We start from the raw sequence: 17,228 nt of genomic DNA, 5'->3' as shown, positions 1-17,228 counted from the left end.
TGTCTAATGTCTGATGTGGCTTCTCTGTCTTAACATCCCAAAAACTCATCCTCCACCGAGGCCCAACAGTCCTCTTCAAGTTGCGCAAACTTTCACACACTCATAGATATCGGTTCCCTGTATATGCTCTTATTTTTTAATCAAGACCCATGAATAATTTACTGGGAAAATAGTGACAATGTTGAAAAATGCCTTGTTAAAAATGTTGAAGAACGTTTTGCTATACTAAGATAAGATAAGATCAGATCTGTCTTTATTGATCCTCCATCGAAGGAATTCTTATAAAAAAATCAGTAGTGCAAGTTTAGTTTAAAAAGCTTTAAAGGTGATGAGAAAAAAGTAAAAAGTCAAAGTGTGAGCTGCAGTGTCAGGCTGCCACTCGCTCAGTCGCCTCCATAATCATATATTTGCAGTTTTACATACTGGTTGTCTCAGAAAAAGCCAATATGACCTCTATAAAGAGACGCTAAATCGTCGTCAGGTGATAGCCGACGGATTCTAACAATACAGATGATGCAAATCTAAATTTCAATGTGGAAATAAATAACACATTTGCTTCTGGACATAAAATGATCCCCCTCCCTCGCTTCCAACTTGTGAAGCTCTCATGTGCTGAGCCAGATTGAGACAGAGGGGTGGGACTTAGCGTTCATTCAGAGAAAATATTGTTTGTTTATCATCAGGATAAAATAATACAGGCAGCAAAGAAGGAGGGATGCTGCTTAGTTGCAGTGAAAGGGAGGAGAGTGACAGAGATTAATGACAGTGCAGCCGCCTACTGGCTCAGTCTTTTTTCTTTTATTAGAATAGAGTCAAATGTACAAGTTGCATTAAGTAGGTATGATAAATTAGTATAGAGGTCAATTTTCTTTGAGATGCAAACACGTGTGAGTCTGTGCTCATAACTCCTCACTAATGAAAGTTGTTGCTTCTAATCACCTGCCAGCGTTTTACTGTACCTTCCTTCCTGTAGAGCCCCACTCGATTGATTCTGTCTATGTGGATGAGGTTGGGTTATTTGGGCTTTTTATGTGCTAATCTGTGATTTCGCTCCTATCTGGAGCACATTTATAACATGCATTAATTACTAGTCACAAATACTTTATTTATTTAAATTTTTCACATCAAAATGTAGCGTTATTATGGGCGCACTTTGCATTTTTAAAAGGGCATCTTTGGGATTTGAACACCAGCAGCCTGCAGTCCAGTCTGGGAACCTTTATGACTGAGGAGAACAGGGAGAAGCCGTGAGGAGAGTTAGACCCTGTCAGCTCACTAAATGGGCTGTTATAATGTCAGCTACAGGTAATTAGTCTGTCTGGGCTTTTTCTGCCTGTAAACCATATAACAGAATGTTATGTGTAGTGGAAAAGACAATCACCTTGGACACTATTATCGCTTTAAATCAGATGCAACTGTATAGGAGTGAATTGAAAGCAAAACAAATTGTCCTCACCGGTTCAACCTTCACCATCTTTACTGTGAAAGGATTTTTTTTCTCTCTCTCAAGCTTTTGTCAAACACTTAAGTGCAGTGTAGCTGTATTGGTGGAAGTTTTAATAACACGGTTGATTCACTGTAGAATATATACCAGTGTCTAATAACTTGTTTTGTCTGCGGGTCAGTAGATAGAGCAGGTAGAGGCTGTGGTCCCTATAATAGCAACAACTCAGTGATGCACAGCAGCGTCCGACTCGGTGGGGGGGATTGTAAGTAATTATACTGCAGGACAGACTCAGTGCTGACTGGATGTTTCCATACCAGTTATTTACTCAGAAGAGAGCAATAATAACAGACAGGGATTTAATAATGTAGGAATGCAACACCCACAATAACACCCACAATAACAGTATACAGCAGAAATTAATATTTGAGATGAGCATAGCTTAATGCAGGATAATACTTTTATGCCAACTATATTTTGCAGACGTGTTATTTGGTATGAATAAGAATATATACATACAGCATGTAACGTATATAGATAAGAAAATGTAAGCATCTGTGGTCAGATCATAGACTGTATATAAAGACGGACAAGGCATCTCCACTTCCTCCCACTATTCAGAAATGAGGCCAAAATATCAAACACTTGGATGTACTTGTACCTGAAATAACAGAAACCATCGTAGAGAAAAAAATGATTTGATGTGTAATTTGTCTTTTTAGTTTGGTCCATGTCCCCTCTGCTCACATGGAGGAGGCAGGGTTTATAACCTACAATGCAGCCAGCCACCAGGGGGCAATGGAGACACTCGGAGAGCCACCATGTTCCATCTGTTTGTGCAGTCTATGACTTTGTCCTCTTCTGTGATCCAGTCTCCTGCATCATAAACACACTTCTCCCTCACTCCTTTATATTCACACACTAACTCCTGCTGCAGCTCCTGTTGCTTAGGTTACACATGTTACTGCACCGCACCCCCCATCCTGTCAGGCGTGTTGCCACGCTGATTGGCTATGATCATGCTTCCTCTGCCTCCTCAGCTTGGAGGATGTTATTATTAAAGTCTGCGACCTTTTATCTTTACTGACACCTGAAGCTGCAGACATTTGTTGCATTTATTGAGGGAGTTAGATCCTGGTCCACCAACATAGCTTTGCTGCTATTTGAGGTAACTTTAATGGCTTTTTTCTCAGTATTTTTACTTGATGAAGAAGCACAACAGATAGCAAGTGACGCTAGCCCCTGTAGCCCCACCTGCTGATATCCTACAGGTCACTGCATCCCCATGAGACAGGTCACACATGTTATGGCGCTGAATGACTGCTTCATGCCTCTTACCATGTGAACCCGTATAACTGTATTATTTTCCAGCATGAAATTAGATGATAAGACTCTATTCTCTAAGACTCAATTTCCTGCCCTGTCAGTTTGTGTCACAGCAGTTCTGTTTTATTGCACAGAAGAGAGCATAGAATGACAGAGTGACACCACGACTCGCAGCAGAGATCTTCACACAGACATTTTAGGATTACATGGTGCAGTATGAGCCGTCTCCTGCAGAGCGCCCAGGATGCATCCCCTCTGAAATGTTCAAGATGTCGTTATGGAAGGTTTTGGGGCTTTATCTTCTGCTTTTTATTGCTCTTTATTTATATCTTTTAGTGATCAAAAGTTTGTTTTGGAAGTACATACATTTTTTTTAGATGTCACATCACAACACCAATTGAGAAGAAATATATATATAAAATTTTGTCAGCCCTGTTATACAAGGGATTTTAAGTTATCCATATAAGAGTGAAATAATCCTGAAGCAGGGACTTTCTTTTGAAGATACACTACGTACTTACAGAAACTACATAATCATGTTGCACATAGTGATCACGTTTATTTGCTAGAGTCTGTTGTTAATTGTATGTCTCTCTGTGTAAATACACTGAGCACAACACTAGAGTGTACATGGTATGTATGAGTTATTGTGAGTGTATTTTTCACTGTAGCCTTTTCTTTTATATTTTATGTTTACCAGGGCTGCTACATTTCCTCGGGCTCTTATTCAAACGAGGAGACTCCCTGACCCTTAGAAACTGCTTATATCCTCCGGTTCCTTATATATTCAGCTTTATGAAAATGAGGCTGAAGACAAAAAGCCGAGCATTGTGTCCAATCTGCAAACACCCCCCACACCCCTCCATCACGCCAAGGCCCCAAACACCCCCCCGCTCTTTTACTCCCTGCCCCCCTCCCTCTGCACCAGGGTGCTCTGATGCCCTCAATATGAGAGCTGTTCGTTGTGCATGCTTTGTGGTATTATGTCTGTGGCAGGATTTGTGTGTGTGTCTGTACTTGTACTTATATATTTGTGAGGACCATTTTGAGCATCGACCTTACGGAGTGAGGACATTTTTGGAAAGTGAGGACATTTTGGCTGGTCCTCACTTTTCCAAAGGCTTCTTTGAGATATTAAGACTTGCTTTTAAGGTTATGGTTAGAGTTAGCTTTAGGTCAGACATTGAGTTGTGATGGTTAAGGTTAGGGTAAGGGGCTGGCAAATGCCTTATGCCAATGAGTGTCCTCACTAAGATAGAAGTACAAGAATGCGTGAGTGTGCGTGCGTGGCATGCTTATTTTAATCTGGGGATTTGCATTACACTCCCTTTGCTGTTTGCAAAACAAGCCTTATGGAGCACAGGCAATAACACGGTTCCGAAAATTAAAAATGTGCTGGGACAAAAGTTCAGCCCAATCTTTTAAATATTCTTACACAAGCTGCTAATATGCAAATTCTTCAATACCCTAAATCTTTGCCTGATTTGTGTGTAAAAACAACTAGACCTATGTTATATATTTTATTGAATTGGTTACTTGCAATATCCAAAATGTTTCAAACAATGTTCAAACCCGGAGAAATCATTTATTCAAGTTACTGCTTTACCTGTGGCTTGGACCGTCTGTGCTATAACTTCCAGAGCAAATGGTGTATGACGAAGGAAAAACACCCAGTTAGCCACTCGCCTGTTTTGTCTCCTTCCACTGTTTGTATTGGTCGCTCGTAATGGATCACGATTATTCATTGCCGATTGCTGCTCGTTCTGTCGCCAGAGCTGTCCCAGTAAAACACAAAAGCACAGGGGACACCCAAAGAATCTTATGAGACAAGAAATGGTGGTTCTGCCAACAACTCCCATGATCCCACGCTGCGTCGCAACATCATCAAACTAGGTCTTTAGGTATTATTTTGATGGAGAGACCCATAGCGGCCATTTTTATATGATCAGTCATTAAAGCCTTAATTTAAAATGTCAAGTATCAAGTATTTTTTGGGCATTGTCAAGTTTTTTTATCAGCCTCTTAAATAAAAATATTTGTTGGTTTTTTCAGTTGTCTTTGAGAATGTATCAAATATACAGTATTTTCTGCTTACCTGAATATCATATTTAACTGGTATTCTTCTCTATTATATGCCAGGTTCTAGACTATTTGAGAAAATACCGTAATTTTAGCTTATTGCTTGTGCTGCCTCTTGAGGCGTCTGGGATGGAGAGTTGTTCTTGTGTCATGTAACGTCCGGTCTGGACCTCTGGCTGCATCAGAAGGAAATGATCACTAATTGCAGTGAAGGCGATGGGGAAACCTTGCATGAAATTGCCATCGGAGACCCATTGTTGAGTTTGTGTTTGTCTGCAAGCTCCACGCCAGCAGCCAGCCTGTTGGATCAGAGAGTGCTCACTCAACTATGAAGCCTGTGGTGTCGCAGAGTGGAGCAAGGGAGTGTGTGTGTGTTTGTGTGTGTGTGTGTGTGTGTGTGTGTGTGTGTGTGTGTGTGTGTGTGTGTGTGTGTGTGTGTGTGTGTGAGGAAGATAATGTATGGCTGCCTGCATCAAGGAGTGACAGCAGCAGAGATAACGGGCAAATTTATTGAAGTGTTTATTTTTCTTCTGAGGGCGCTCGCATTTTTTGCTCTAGAGAGAGAAAGTGAAGGAGGGAGAGTGAAGGAGAGGTGGATGAATGTAGGGTAAAAAAGGGGGTGATGTGTGTGGGGTGGAGCTAGAGGAGCTGAGAGGAGGCTGGCTGGGGTTTTAGGGGTGTGTGTGTGTGAGAGAGAGGGGGAGATGGGGAGGTGTATATTGAGGGTCTTGGACTGGATTGTAATCCTTTAGTTCTGGTTGGAAATAACCCTGGACAGTCTGGGACAAACAATGTGACAAGGACACACACACACACACACACACACACACACACACACACACACACACACACACACACACACACACACACGACACATATTGTTTTGCTCACACACTATGTGGTGACACTGGCTTTGGCTGACGTTACTTCATCATGAGAAAATGTCCTCGGCAGAAACTGGCTGATTTACTGCAAGAGAAGGTTGGTTCTTTCTGTAGAGTAGTTTACATTTTATGCATCGTGTGTGTGTCTTCGTTTGAGAGCAGGACTAATTTAATTTCATGTTCTGATTTTGTAACGCTTTCGCTCAAAACCCTGTGCTTGCCCTCAAGTAGCCGCTGCTTGTGCTTAGAGTTGCTCTGCCTGTGCTCAACCTGTGCTCTTGCACTCAGATATTTTGTTGCTTGGACAGATTGCCTCCCTTCTCCTCGTGCTCACGCTTCTTCTGTGCACGTGTGAAACGTCTGCTCTCGGAGTTCTCCTCTGATCTTGGATTTTTTCCTTCTGAGCTTGGATTTTTTTTTTTTGTAACAAGTCTGTCAAAATCCCCCAACCAATAGAATGCCAGGTATAGTGTTGACAAATGTCTGTCTGCGGTTGAAGACGTACAATTCAGATCATATTAGAATCTTGGTTTCTCTAGAGTTAGAGTAAGGGTTGGGGTTAGGCAGTTGAAATGGTTTATGATAGGGAATGCATTGTGTGAAAAGTCCTCACTAAGATAGATATATGTATTGAGGAAGACACATTTTTATATATGCTGACAATTGTAGGACACTATACAGAACATACATTTCAGGCAAGCGCTTAAATGGCAAACAATTTAATTCATTTTATAGAAAACTGGGAGTAATTTCAACTTAAACCTAACTTTTTTTTACTTTGGACAAAACGTTTTTTTTCTATTTTCCACCTCTTCCTGCCTCTTGCTTCCTCTTGTGTCAGGAGCGATGGAGGTATTGGATGAGGCAGAGTGACGTTCACTTCCTGAATGTCTCCTATAGAATCGGTATGTAACATATTTAACAGGCGATGTGATCTATCAAAGACACAATGGGTTTTGGAGATAATCCTCTCATTGCATATGTGGGAAACAAGTGATTTTCACAGCCATGTTTCAAAGATTGGCACTGAGTCGTACTGACCACTGCAGTCGTGACAGAATAAAAAGCTGCTTTGTCACTGTTAGGTAACACAGAGAAAAAAAACAACCCGAGTCGGTGCCAAAAAAGTCTTCTGTCTGATGTCATTTGGTGGAGCGCAGAGCACCTGCTGCCAGCCTGGCTTTACTCAGCGTCTGCCAACACCGACATATGGCAAACACACACACACACACACTTATACACACACACATGCACACACACAGTGACTGTTTCTGGTTCAGGAGTGTTTGAATCTGGCAGGCGGCTCATTGTGTCTGAATGTCACATCTTTATGCATGAATGCACTGTATTTACACAGACATGGCCACAGTTACACACACATACATTTGCAAATATACAAACACACACTGTTACATACATACTCACACTCAGGCACGGACAGAAAGAGAGAGAGAGAGAGAGAGAGAGCAGCTGTCTTCTGCCCACATCCAAAAACATTCAAATCAAACAAACAAGTCCTGGATTGTTGTTAATTCGAGGTCGTTTTGTTCTCAGTCGAACGGACAAATACTGAGACGCAGCTGCAAACATTTTCTGTTTTATCCTTATTTTAGGGGATGAAGGGCAGCGTGATTTTAAGCAAGGCCGGCAGAATCACCAGAAGTCTGTTCCATTGGAAGCAGAGAGGGCTCACGCTCCGCAGGCCTCTCTTTGGCTTTCGTCTGTCTTGTATATCGAACACAAGCAAAATGTGTGTATGTTTTTATGCCTCTGCGCCAGCGATAGCCAGTGGCCAGAGACAGTATGTTTTCGGGTTGTTCGTCTGTGAACACGATATCCCAAGAACACCTTGAGGGAATTTCCTCAAATCTGGTACAAACTTTAACTTGACTCACGGAGGAACTGATTAGAATGTGGTGGTCAAAGTTCAAAGGTCAAGGTCATATGACCTTCTGTTCTTATGAACATGATTTCTTAAGAAAGACTTGAGGGAATTTCTCCAAATTTGGCACAAATGTTCACTTAGGGCCCGTTCACATATATGCTAATATTTCAGAGTTGAACCCTCGCTTTTCCTGTGGTGAGGCAAATCGTTGTGTGGATTCACGAGTTCAATTTTGAACTTTGACATGCCCTTAGATTCAGGTGGTCAGACGTCAAGGTCACTGTGAGACGTCAAGGTCACTGTGGCATCAGAAAACTTGTACTTGTACAAGGTGTTTTAGGCTTATCTCAAGTCTGTCTTTAGGGAATTTCTTATAATTTTGACCAGTTGTCACTTGGACTCAAGGATAAACTGATAAGATTTCATTGCTCAAAGGTCATGGTGACTTTATATGAATCCGGGGGGAAAAAATTACGTAGAGTGAACATACTCTGGTCGGTGGAGGCATACAACTGCAGGGTATCTAGTTTAAATTTGTATATTTTCAAGTGGTTTTCACCCTAATTCACCTCTTAAGATTTGAAGTAGCGAGTCATCAAGTGCAAAGAAAAGAGAGTGTGGGGCCACGATGTCAGGGGTAACAAAGCCAGAGATAAGTGCTGAGCCTTTCACCCATTAAAGTGCCTCAGTAATCACTGCTCCGGTGGTGTTTAAAATTTCCGTCTTTTTAAAAAATAGCTTTGGTTTTGTGGGAATATCTGGTGTTTTGCGGATGCATTTGAATGCCTCCTCTGTTCTGGCTGTGAATATAAGCTGAAAAAGGCCTGTGGTTACATGCACTCAGTGTCACTTCACACTGAAATCCAGAGCTGTTAAAAGTCAACGCCGCGTCTCCGTGTTCAGGCCTTTTAGAAGCAATTCTGTCTCTTTTTCTTTTTTAACAAGACGCTCAAACTATGACTAAACCACTTCACTGCTGATGGTGTTTTGAGCTTTTGACATTTGGCTCCACAGAAAACTACGCACTGGAGGTGGATACTGACTGCTCGTGAACCTCTCACATGTTTGTTTGTATCTGGTGCCACTGCATGTGTGTTGTGCCTGCAAAACAAATCAGAACATTATAATTAGCTTTGAGTTATTGTTTCAGTTATTGTTTCAGTTTTCCGCTTCTCTCTGGAAAGATTTGAAGATAAAGGTCTTGTCATATCAGACTCGTCTCAGTTTTCTTTTTTCTCTGTGTGTGTTCATTTGCAGTATGACCCAGAGAACTCGGGCTTCATCAGTACAGAGCGATTCAGGGACCTTCTGGCGGCACACGGCTCCGAGCTCGACCCCCACAAACTGGAAGTCCTGTTGGCCCTCACCAATGGAAATGCTGACGGCAAAATCTGCTACCAGGACTTTGTGAACCTGGTGAGACGTTTTAACTTTTCACTGACATCAGTGTTGAAAGGAAATCAGTAGTTTTCTGGGTCACTCGCTGCAGCAATACTTTTGGGAACTTTATAATTTATCAATTATTTATTTCATCTATTAACATCAATATATCAAATATGTTCTTCAATGCTTTGTTAAAATGTCATGTCACTAACAAACAAACAAACTGAAGTGAAAACATCCTCTCCTAATAATTATGTGGAATGTACTGACATAAAATTTGGTAATGGGTGTAGAGTGACTTGTTTGAGACTTGAAACACAAAGTGTAGTACTTGGACTTGACTTTGTGACTCTGGGTTTCAGCATCACTGTCAACATCATGCACTTTGCTTTCTTTGCTCACATTTCAGTCTTTTCTCAAATTTTACATTCATCCCCAAGAGCCATATCTCAAGATCACCTCAGCTGCAAGGTGGCGAGTCTTCCTGATATGAAATGACTCTCAGTCTGGTGATAAATTCCCCTCCTAACGCTCACCTTGCCCCACTTTCCCTTTCACCTTCAAACTGCTGCCTGCCGCTGATTGTCCGCGGCCTCACTCAAGCATCTCCAGCTGTGCTCGCCGCCTCATAACCTTCTCATTTTCTGTTTTCCGCTGTCTCGCTGCTGTTCCTCATGGGGAGGCTGAACTGCTGACCTGGGACTGGGATGTGTAGGTCCTGGAGTGGGAGTAGTTGTGTGGTAAACAACAACTAGTGGGTGGCAGAGGGGTGGAGTGGGGTGGGTTTGTGTGCGTCAGCAGCAAACTCATTGTTGTCTGTGAGTGTGTGTTTGTCCATCTCTCCCCGTCTCTCTTGTTCTTCGGAGCTGCTTATTGTCTGGTACAGTGGGTGAGGAATGTGGCCTGTAGGAATCTTGGGAAAATGTCAGAGGGTTTTTTCGCCATTGGTTTGCTCTTGGTGCAGTCGTGTCATGTGACAGGCTGCGGGTCATGTCGGGCCACTGGAAGTGGGACAGAGAGGAATGGGTTGCGTGCATTTGCGTGTAAAAAACATTTTTCTGAGTCACTATTGTGTCCACTCGCTGAATGTTTTTTTACATTCACAGAGAGGCATCCAAAAAACAAGCTGAACACAGAGAGCAGCACAGGGAGGGTGGGACGGAGCTAAGAGAGAAGAAGTGACATTTGTGGTTATGGTAATATGCTGTGCAGTGAATGAATAATAAAACTATTATGTCAGCAATACAATCATTTTAAAAGTAGTTTTAAGACTCATGATGGAAGATTTTTTTACTTTTTCTATGATTTACCCTGTAGACGAAACTCTGACAGAATAATGAATGAATACAGATATTAAACGGACTATTTATTAATGAAAACATGCTCGTTCTAGCCCTTATACCAATTTAAATGCCACTATTCATTTTTTCTTTAAATAACATTGTGTTGTAGGCTGAATTTCATGCAATATAAGCCCCCCCACCCCAACCTTTCCCCCATATCAGTGCTACCAATAATGATGCGTCAGACTTAATCAGAGAAAGGTTTAAAACTGGAATATCACTTAAAAAGATTGAGTGTATTAATGTGAGTGTGAAGGGTTGTTCGTCTCTACATGTTGGCCCTGTGATACACTGGCAACCTGTCCAGGATGTGCCCCGCCTCTCGCTCAATTTCAGTCCCCACCCACTGCAACCCTCAAAGAAGCAATATAGATAATGTGTTGTAATGTAGATAATGGGCATGTAAACCCAACATGTTAGACTTTCCAAGGGCAGAGAATTAATGCTCTGTGAGATAAAGATCCAAGGGTCAAGGCCGATGTGGGAACTTGACCGAGTGATATAATTATTCTTCTGAGTTAATTGGCAGTGCCTGGTGTCTGTTGGAATACTTTTTATCTCTCCAGCTGTTCTGCTTCCAGACAGAGATGACAGAAGAGAAAAACGAGAGGAAGAGGAGACAGACACAAACTCTGGGGGGTTTATGTGTCGCAGCATCTCTCCTTTGCCACACAGCTCTGTAATTACCTGCTCACTACGCCGTCACAGTCAGCGTTCAAATCACCGCTCACTCCTCTTCTCTCTGTTCTTTTACCTCTGTCTCTCTTCCTTTGCATAGGAAATTATGTTTTTCTCTCTGCCTCCTCCTTATCTGTGCCACTTCACCTTCTTCTTTCTGTCCATCCGTGTGATTCCGTCTAGCCCTCTTTCGTGCATCGCATCTCACACATAAACGCGACTGTCCTGGGCAGAAACTGGCTCACTAACCGGTTTACACTTCCCAAAATATCTACAGAGAGGTCCAACTGCTCTATTTTCTGCCCCAGTAGGATGATATTGAGGAGTGATCATGATGGATTGGTGCCAGTGCTCACACCCGCACTTACACTCTCTTATTTTTGGGGTGTGTGTACCTGATACAGTTATTTCTATTTGTGTATCCTTTTCTTGTCTATGGCGTGACTCCTTATTTCTAAATACTTTTATTTTGGGTAAATCTTAATGTTTAGATACAGTATGTTAGACACTGTGCTGCGACCTTTTTGTGAGTGTATTATAGGAGACATGATAGTTTCCTCATGCACAGAGGTCCATAAAGACATTTTTTTTAAATTGCACCACTTCCGAAGCCAAAATATATCGGATACAGGTGCCGCCATCTTGTGCTTTTGACGTCATGTGGAACCAGAGTCTGTTCAGTAGTGATAGTGGAGTCGCCCCCTTATGGAAATCCTGTCGATACACACATTTGACACTTTAACAAACAGTGTGATAAAAACTACCTAAATTGATAGAAACCATTTTTGAGAAGAAAAAAAAATTGTTGCAAACTTTTTAGTTTGGCCCATATCCCTCTGCTAACACGGAGAAGGCAGGGTTTTTGATGTGTACTGCAGCCAGCCACCAGGGGACGATGGAGCTGGAGCTAAATGGTTGACCATATTTTCTGCATTCCGTGTCTGCTGAGAGTTGCATAATTGTTACAGTCACATACACATGACCACAGTCCCATTCGTACATGTTGGTCTGGCTTTACACACATTCATACCTGGTCCCACGATCCCGTCCTTCTAGGAGGGGGACATATTGGACCGTGAGCATAGGCAGTCAACGCATATAGTCAGTCACAGATTTTGGAATCCACATGGACGTCCGCATAGGAGTCAGCGCATACCCACCAGCAGTGGACTGACGGGCACAGAAACTATGAATTTGCCAAATGGCATCAACCTGCTCATCTTTTTTGAAACAGGGCTGTTTTCCATCTAAATGTGAGGAAATCCCTGCAGCAAAGTTGGCAGGGAACTTGAATCCAGAAGAGTGGAAGCTGTTATAGCAGCAGATTAATTAAACTCATTCAATCGTTTTTTATGTGGTTTTCATCAATCCCATTTTACGTTTCCACATCTTTTTGACAATGTAAAGTTCTGTGATAACACGCTGCTCCCACGCTTGCTTCGGTCCCTCCTTTCCTCTCTTGGTCCTCTTCCTCTTCTTCTTTCTTCAGTTTGTCTCCTTATCTTTCCACCTAGTATATCTGACTGTATTTTCCGGTGCAATAATCTCCCTGTTGATCGAACATCGATTCGATGGTTTTGATGGCCTTCCCTCCTCTCCCTTCTCCTCTGGCCATTGGGTAAACAGGCCAAGCGTCATTCTTTCTTTTGTGTCGTACAAAGAGTAGAGGAATTGCAGTCACTTCACACAAAGAATTGACTGTCGTTATGGAGCATGGCAGCCTGGGGGAGGTCTTTATGTGTGCATGTGAGTGTGTATTTGCTTTTAGTATGGAAGTGGCCATGGTAACCCGTAATCATTTTCCCACAGTTCTCTGTGGCTGACATAAAGGCTGAAATAATTGCCTTTTTTCTGAAGTTTATCTCCTAACAGCGATCCCTGCAGAGACACTAAAAGTCTCATTAAGCTGTGCCAGCAGACACATCAGCCAACTGCTCATTCAGAGAATTTATTGATGTTCAGATGTTACATCTGTCCTCATGCCACTATTGTTTTTGTCTTTTCTTCTGAATTAAACATGAATCTGAATTGCAGCTATGACTTCTCAAGTTGTTTGTCATCTTTAAAGCAGAAGGTTCCTTTTTGCTCTGAGACGTCTGTGAGAATACTGGAACAAACATCAATCCAAGCTTCATTACACATTTAACATTTGAGGCAATTTAAAGTTGTATAGCTTTTAAAAGTTGCAATAGTTGCACCCAACCACTTTTTAATTGTACTTTTATTGCCAATAACTCCTCGACGTTACATTTCTCCTCATTTGGACAAATCTCTGCCCTTGCTGAAAACAATATTACAGCCCTATATCCTTAAATATAGCATCTGCCATGTGACACAATCCTAGAGGCACAAACACAACAGTAGAATTGAGTTATGGAGCATTACATAAACACAGCAGAAAAAGAGATTCAGGGTGTAGGAGAGAAAAGGGGGAACAGGAGTCTTTGCATCGTCATGGAGAGTCTTATAAAATAAAACAGCAAGTGCAATAAAAGGCACAAAGCTTGGCGGCAGCAGTGATTTAGGCAGAAAGCCGAGACTCTTACAGCTGCGATAAAACACAACCTGTCCAACAGCTTCAAAAAAGAAAGTTTTCTGTTTGTCTCAGCATTTTTTAAATTTCTTTTTTGACTTAATCGATTAAAATCGATCTATGTTTAGGTTATCACTTATTCTTCCATGTTATTCCTGTATCAGGGTAGATCCCCTCATTTCTTCTTGCCTTTATTTATACAGTGTGTGTGAGAGTGGGGGGAATGGGAGATCCAATGAAAAATGAGACACATTGTGTGTTTGTGTTTGTGTGTGTGTGTGTGGCACAGTTTCAAAATGTGACACTATTGTTTGAAAAATGTGACACCTGTGGCAGGAAAATAATTGCAGTGAATCAAATTAGACAGTGACAGTGTCTTTGAACAGAAGAATCATGTGGTCAGATTTATAAAGATAAGACCTGTGATGGAAAGATTCTGATTTATGAAGTACTTGTGATAACAAAAGGACAAATATGTGTTGGGAAATGAACTCTTCACTCACAGAAAGGGATAAAGAGAAGAGTTTGTTGGTTGCTAGGTGATGATGCAGGCATTCTGTTGCCACGGCGAGGAGGGAGGGGGCTTTCAGGGAGGACGGTTGATGTGTGTGGCCTGTACTCAGAGTGTTGAGGCTCGACTTGTACTCTGAATAGTTCATGAATATGCATTCCATCATTATCTTGAATTGTTCATGTGTTAAATAAAATGCAGATAAACAGAAAGATTAATGTAAAAAAAACATGGAAATGTGATAATAGAAAATAATACATAAGAGATAGTAAAAATCTCTGACCTGTCTCCCACCCACTTCTCCTCTTGACTAAGTCCTCTCTTTGCCTCCCTCTTTCTCCTCACCCGCTCCCGCTCCATACCTCCTTTTCATCCCATTCATCACTTCCCTCTCTCCCTTCCTCCTCTCTCTAGATGAGTAACAAGCGCTCCAACAGTTTCCGGAGGGCCATCCTGCAGGGGAGCAGGCAGCTGAAAGGCTGCAGTCTCAGGGATGAGGTCGGCCTGGGGCTCTCGCAACGGCTGGTCCGACACGTCGCCTATGAGACGCTGCCCCGCGAGGTCGACCGCAAGTGGTACTTTGACAGCTACACCTACTGCCCCCCGCCGCTGCTCATTCTGGCGATCACCATCGCTGAGGTGAATTGTGATTGACGAAACAGTCCTAAATTATCTGTATATTGTACTTTTACTTCAAAGATAGGCCTTATTTTCTATTATTCTACTAAACGGTTAGTGCATTTACAGCTAGAAATAAAGTGATGTACTAGCAGAAGTTAGGACAGAGGAGGCAGCTAACTAATGTAAATATGTTTCAAAATATATAAAAAAAGTTTTGGATTTTTTTAATTAGTAATAATATCAATAACAGAAACTTTCTCATGATATATTTCAGTCATCTGCAGAAAATACAAATAACAATTCCTAAAATTCATTCAGTGTATATATTTTATGAATCCTGAATTCACTCACTTCCTGTTCATCCCTCCGCGCTCTCCCAGGTGGCCGTGTTCATGTACTACGGGTTCCAGCTGGACCGCTTGGTCCTGCAGGTGTCTAGCCCGTCATTCCTAAAGAGCCCCTTACCCTACCACCCCCAGCTACGAGCCCAGGCCTGGAGGTACCTCAGCTACAGTTTCATGCACACTGGGTGAGTTATCGCGTCACAACTGTATTTCTCATTATGAGCTTTACTCCCTTCTTCACTGTCACCTTCTAATATTAAAATGTTGGAAACTCCTTGCTTTACATTACATGAACTGACCCACAGGGATGATATTACTATTGATGATATAGAGATTCAGGTTCTGTATCTGTGATGGCGCAGGTTCAGATGTGGTTGTTGAAAATGAGTATTTCATTATTTGTTCCTTTTTATCTAGATATTTATAGAGCTAAGTTTTATAGAACTACCAGACCTTTGAACAGGGTTTGGCTGCGTTCACGTAAACATGCTAAGTTCATCAGCAGAAATATACTGTGCAAATACACTGAGCAAATTAAATTAATGAAAGTGGGAGAAGGAAGGTAAGAAATAGGAGATGGGGTTGTGGTGTGCATTTTTCTAAGGAGTTTATTTGAGTCTTAGGTTGCATTTGGCAATATAATATTTGATAAATTCAGTTTCTGTCAAAAAACAAGGGGCATATAATCCTGAGGGACTCTTAAAGTATCACATTTTCAAACAAGCTGTTATTATTGGATTATTGGTGTAATGTGTATTCACTGTAATGCTGCTGTCACATATGAGGGTGGGGATCGTTTATTTTCCCAACTCGACTCTCTAAAGAAACCTCTCCTCTCCTCTCCTCTCCTCTCCTCCTCCCCATTGTCTTATTTTATTATCAGTTCAGTCCAGGTCATCCAGGTTTAATTACCCTTCTGGGTAAATGTAGTCTCAGGCAATAGTGAGTACTAATAAAAAGGTAATTTAATTATGACTTTCTAGGCAGAGACGGCAGCCGCAGGGATGACAGTGTGTGGTGGAAAGATAAAGTACAGAATGGGTGAATGGAGGGATAAAAGGAGGGCGATGGGATGATTAACATGCATCGATGGCACAGGAATATGGTGAAATGATTTAGGCTCTCAGGGGAAGTGGCTGTAAATAAAGGAGAAATGTAAAGTTTGTTATGTGCGACTCATGACCTATGACTATCCTAAAAATGGCTTTTGAATGCATTTGGTTGCTTTTTCTGACTTCATGTTACGGCTATTTATATCAGTCCAGTTTCAGTAGAAACTGAAAATCAAACAACCTTTGATCACATTACAGCTGAAGTAACTTGCGGTGCACTTAGACAAATACAGACACATATTCAACTTCTCTGCAGGCTGGTGCAGATCTTAACAAATCCCTGCAGAGTAAAAGTGATGAGCATGGGGTCTTCACAAGTGCCAAAAAATGAGTTGAGAAATTACAACTCCCCATTCTTGTGATGTCTTAGGAAAAACGTAAGTGTAAAAATTAATATGCCATTTTTTTCTCACTCTTTATTTGCATGTAATTCACAAAAGAGTGAGGAAATATTGGTGCCACAGTGAAATGACCCTGAACAAAAGAAGAGGAATAACGCTGTGTGCTCCCTTATCAACTTCTTCATGACTGAATCACTGCTCACAACATTAAAAGAGACACTTTTTGGACTTTCTGACGCCTTTCCATCTCTCTCTCTCTCTCTCTCTCTCTCTCTCTCTCTCTCTCTCTCTCTCTCTCTCTCGCTCTCTCACACACCCGTGAACGGGCACGCACGCACGCACGCACATCCACAAACCATGTAATCCTGTCAGCAGCTCAGCAGCACTGATCCTACCCAATTCTCAACAGTAAGACAGAGTGTACACACTGGTCCCAAACATCCCCCAGCAGAGCAGCATTATGTAAGCAGAATCGCGCTCTCTGTCTTCTCGCTTGTCTCGACACACACACACACACACACACACACACACACACACACACACACACACACACACACACACACACACACACACAGTTTGTGTGTTGGAAGTGTGAAAACATAAGGAAGATTAACTTTGTGCAGGATTAAACCAGGACTTTGCAACAGCAAGAAGCAGCAGGAAAAGATTTCTTTGCAGTTTGTCTTCATTATAATAATACTAATAATACTACTAATAATAATAGCTTGAATTTATATAGCACCT

At 41.8% G+C, this 17,228-nt stretch overlaps 1 protein-coding gene across 6 annotated transcripts in view; it reads left to right on the top strand.

Moving 5' to 3' along the window:
- The window catches only part of rhbdl3 (rhomboid, veinlet-like 3 (Drosophila)), a 52,569-nt gene that overhangs the window by 22,533 nt on the left and 12,808 nt on the right, over nt 1-17,228 (top strand). For 5 of the 6 annotated variants that reach the window (XM_047344247.1, XM_047344250.1, XM_047344249.1 and 2 more), the window contains 3 exons: nt 8,876-9,034; nt 14,481-14,705; nt 15,068-15,216. In XM_047344247.1, the coding sequence (XP_047200203.1) occupies nt 8,876-9,034; nt 14,481-14,705; nt 15,068-15,216 (533 nt within the window). Of the gene's footprint in view, nt 1-5,649; nt 5,831-8,875; nt 9,035-14,480; nt 14,706-15,067; nt 15,217-17,228 lie in introns of those variants that run through there. The other variant, XM_047344256.1, reaches the window with a different exon arrangement.

The sequence above is a fragment of the Hippoglossus stenolepis genome, chromosome 2 (assembly GCF_022539355.2).
Source record: "Hippoglossus stenolepis isolate QCI-W04-F060 chromosome 2, HSTE1.2, whole genome shotgun sequence".
Lineage (NCBI taxonomy): Eukaryota > Metazoa > Chordata > Actinopteri > Pleuronectiformes > Pleuronectidae > Hippoglossus > Hippoglossus stenolepis.
This window is presented reverse-complemented; position numbering and strand designations above follow the sequence as displayed.